At 46.5% G+C, this 3,747-nt stretch overlaps 1 protein-coding gene across 1 annotated transcript in view; it reads right to left on the minus strand.

Moving 5' to 3' along the window:
* Nucleotides 1–2,823, minus strand: part of TMEM167B (transmembrane protein 167B) — a 6,914-nt gene extending 4,091 nt beyond the window's left edge. The window contains exons 1-2 of the mRNA XM_003784079.2: nucleotides 2,679–2,823; nucleotides 644–775 (exon numbers count right to left, since the gene is read on the minus strand). Coding sequence (XP_003784127.1) covers nucleotides 644–775; nucleotides 2,679–2,688 — 142 coding nt within the window. The 5' untranslated portion in view covers nucleotides 2,689–2,823. The remainder of the gene's footprint in view (nucleotides 1–643; nucleotides 776–2,678) is intronic.
* Between the last annotated feature and the right edge of the window lie 924 nt (nucleotides 2,824–3,747).

Consider the following 3,747-nt stretch of genomic DNA (forward strand, 5'->3'; position numbering starts at 1 on the left):
TGTTGTTGTTGTTGTTGAAGTTGTTTAACTGGCCTGGGCTGGTTTTGAACCCGCCAGTCTTGGTGTATGTGGCTGGCATTATAACCACTGTGCTACAAGAGCTAAAACAACAATTATGTTTTTAAATAACAGCAAATTTTTACATTTACCTCTTCCCTCAACTTTGCAAAATGATTATTTAATTTTGCAGACTCTCAGGCCTAAGCTCAGATTTTTTTCTAAAAGTGAAGCCAAATGCTGGGCTCAGTGTAAGCTTATGCCTATAATCCTAACACTCTGGGAGGCTGAGGCAGGTGGATTGCTTATGCTCAGGAGTTCAAGACCAACCCTGAGCAAGAGTGAGACCCTGTCTCTACTAAAAATAGAACAAACTAGCCAGGCGTTGTGATGAGCACCTGTAGTCCCAGCTACTTGGGAGGCTGAGGCAAGAGGATCCTTTGAGCCTAAGATCTTAAAGTTGTGAGCTATGACACCAGGGCACTCTATCCAGGGGCAACAGAGTGAGACTCTATCTCAGAAAAAAATATAAAGAACTAAAGAGATAACAAATATAATCCCAAACCATTCCACCCCCCCACTTTCTAGCACCACACTGTAGAAAGAGAGATGGCAATCTCCTCTCCCTATCCAGATATGGCCTTACCTTTGTAAAACACACCCCAAACACCCTTCTTCTCTGATAGCAGCCAGGTTTTGAGACGAGGTACTTTCTTGAAGTAGGCACAGGTGCAAACAAAGAGCAAACCAAACACCAGAATCCCATCCAAGGAGTATACTGTTACATAAAGAAGAAAAGAAAATCTTTGGTGTGGATCTATCTTGTGACAGGCAAACGCCTGAACTCTCGGGAAGACGAGAGTGTGATAGGATAACAAAACGATAACCTCAAGTGCAAATGTCAACACTTGACAGAAGGGGACCAAAGTCCTAGGACTAACTAGGTTACTTTATTGCTTCCAAAATATTGTTTATAGCTATCCGTCCCCTTCACAACAAATTCACTGCTCCCTCCCCTTACCTTTCAAGAGGCTAGAAAGCCTGGGTAGAGTACATCAGTTTATGTGGATGGAATTAACTTCCCAGAAATAACTAGTGTTGGCAATAATTGAAAGAGACGTGAGAATTTTTGGAAACTGAGCACAGAGAATTAAACATGTTGTTATAAATCATTTATGATAAGTGATAAAGGAGCGCTAGATATTTAGCCAATTCTGTCAGATCTGTATCTATTGACAAAAAATAAAACTTAATAGAAACTGCAAGAGTTAAAATCCACGTGACTACAATTTTCCTATACTTATCTTACATCTTATGCATGGTATTCTACTTATAAACCAAATTTATGCCAGAATAATAAGTGATTCTTGTAAAAAAGAAAAAAATTTGAGGGTTCAACAAAGTAGAAAATGTTAAGCTCTCAGTTTTATTTCTTACATATGTAAACCAAGCTATTTCTTCTGCAGGGAAGCACAATGAATCACAGCAAAAAAAGACATTAGGACACAACAGTGAGGAAAATGACTAAAATTTATTCAGCAATAACTATGTGTCAGATTGCTCTGTTATTTCCTGGTTCAGATTTTATCTTGCTTTAGGTAATGTCCCTTCTCTTACTGTGCTTAGCATCCAGAGGCCTCTGACTTCCCAGGAAGCTCTAAATGAGTATGACAGACAGGGTGCTATTTTTAACTGCACATGAACTTTATGGCCACCCTGTATAACTGGTGTCTGCCAGTTCTAGACCACACTATCTATCTCTTCCTTCAGTAAACTGTCCCACAACTGTCACTAAGAAAGGATCCTGTAAATCAATACACTAAGTTCTTTTGAGGACTTTACCTTTACACTACTCTTTTTCTCCCATAAATTTTTGCAGACAAGACCAAAATTCACAAGCAAGTGAAATTCGAGTCTCCAGTAGTAGGTCAATAGACAAGGGACCTTTGAGCAATGCTTTCTTGAGCCCCTCAAATCATACTGCCTAAAAGGCTTTCTCTTCTCCTTTCCCGTGAGCTGACTAAAGGTTATGTTTGGAAATCATGTTTATAAAAAGCTTGAAGAGGTCTGGAAAATTAGGTCAGATAAACAGGGTGACAACTGCCACATCACTTAGAAGAGGCAGTATCTAAATCCATCTCTTGCAACACTAGCCAGGGGGCCAGACGGGATCACCTACCTAGGACTTCATAAACAAAGGTAGGCTTCCCAGCATTTTCTCAAAACAAGGGAAACATTTGGGAGGTCTACATTCACCTACTCCCCAAAGTGTAGGATTCTCTGTGATTTCTCAGTCCTCTCAACAAGCCTATTGTCTGAAAGTATAAGAACGTAGGGGGCCGGACAGAGGATCCTCTCTCTTTCTTGTGTCTACACAGCAGTTCTACCAGGACTGGGCTTCCCAAGGGCCAGAAAGAACTTCTAGGAAAGAGAAAAGGGAGAGCAAAGGACAGGGAGCGAGGACTCGAGATGTGGGCACTACGGGTTGGAGGGTCCTGGACGGGTACAGGAAGGGGGCATCCGTGGTGTGGTATGGGGAACACAAGTTAGGGGCGCCGAGAGGCCAGGCGGGGCTGGGCTGGGAGGGGGCGGGGAGAACCACCACGTCAGTCCCGGCCCCGCCCGCCACGTTTCCCCCTAGTCCATCACTCCCACCCTCCACTCGGGGCACCAGCTCTCACCGTTCGTCATGGCGGCTGGGCCTGGGCTTAGATGGAAAGTCTGGGTTCAGCGGTGGTAGCGGCGAAGGCGGGGAAACCCGACTCCCGCTTGACACTTCCCGATCCGGGCCGCGGCGACGGGCAGGAGCCGCAGCACGCAGGCGCAGGGGCCCAGAGGTGCGTGCCGAATGCTGCCGGGGGTGGCTAGCCGATTGCCGAGCGAGAGACCCTGCGTCCTTACGTAGGACAAAAAGAACTTACGCGCGCGGCTTCCTGCGTGGCCATGGTAACCAAGTCTCTACAGAGTGGAGCTGCAAAGTTAGCGCCGGAGTGCAACCTGACGGATTCGCATCGTGCTGGGTTGACCTGGCTACGTTAGCCAGACATCGGTGATATCTGCACATCTCTTCTCTGATGACACTTTGACAACGTGACAAAAGACATCGGGGAGGAGGAGACAAAACTACGAGATTTGTAAACGGAAATCCTTGACTGCACACAATTCGCCTGCTTTATTGGAGTCCGAGAGAAAGTGCAACACTGAATCTTCCGAGGCAGACATTCTAAGGTTACCTACCAGCTTGCAATAGTGGCCTAGGACCTAAAGTGGCTCTGCTCCTCTCTGCAACAGTGCCATCTGCTGGCTGCGGCCTGCTTGGTTACCCAGAAGAAAAGCAGGCAACGCAGGCTTCTAGAAGTTGGGGTGGAGAGGCAAGCCAGAAAAATGTCTAATATTGGAGAGAATCTTTGAGAACATATGGATAAGTGCATATGCAAAAAACGAACGGAAGCTGTATGGAGCAAAATCTAATACAAGGGCTCAGCGCCTGTGACTCAAGCGGCTAAAGCGCCAGCCACTGACACCTGAAGTGGCGGGTTCGAATTCAGCCCGGGCCTGCCAAACGACAATGACGGCTCCAACAATGACGGCTGCAACACCAAAATAGCCGGGTGTTGTGGGGAGGGTGCCTGTAGTCCCAGCTACTTGGGAGGTGGAGGCAGGAGAATCGCTTGAGCCTAGGAGTTGGTGGTTGCTGTGAGCTGTGATGACCCAGCACTCTACCCAGGGCGACAGCTTGAGGCCCTATCT

The sequence above is a fragment of the Otolemur garnettii genome, unplaced genomic scaffold (genome assembly GCF_000181295.1).
Source record: "Otolemur garnettii isolate 467f Iridium unplaced genomic scaffold, OtoGar3 scaffold00010, whole genome shotgun sequence".
NCBI classification, from domain to species: domain Eukaryota; kingdom Metazoa; phylum Chordata; class Mammalia; order Primates; family Galagidae; genus Otolemur; species Otolemur garnettii.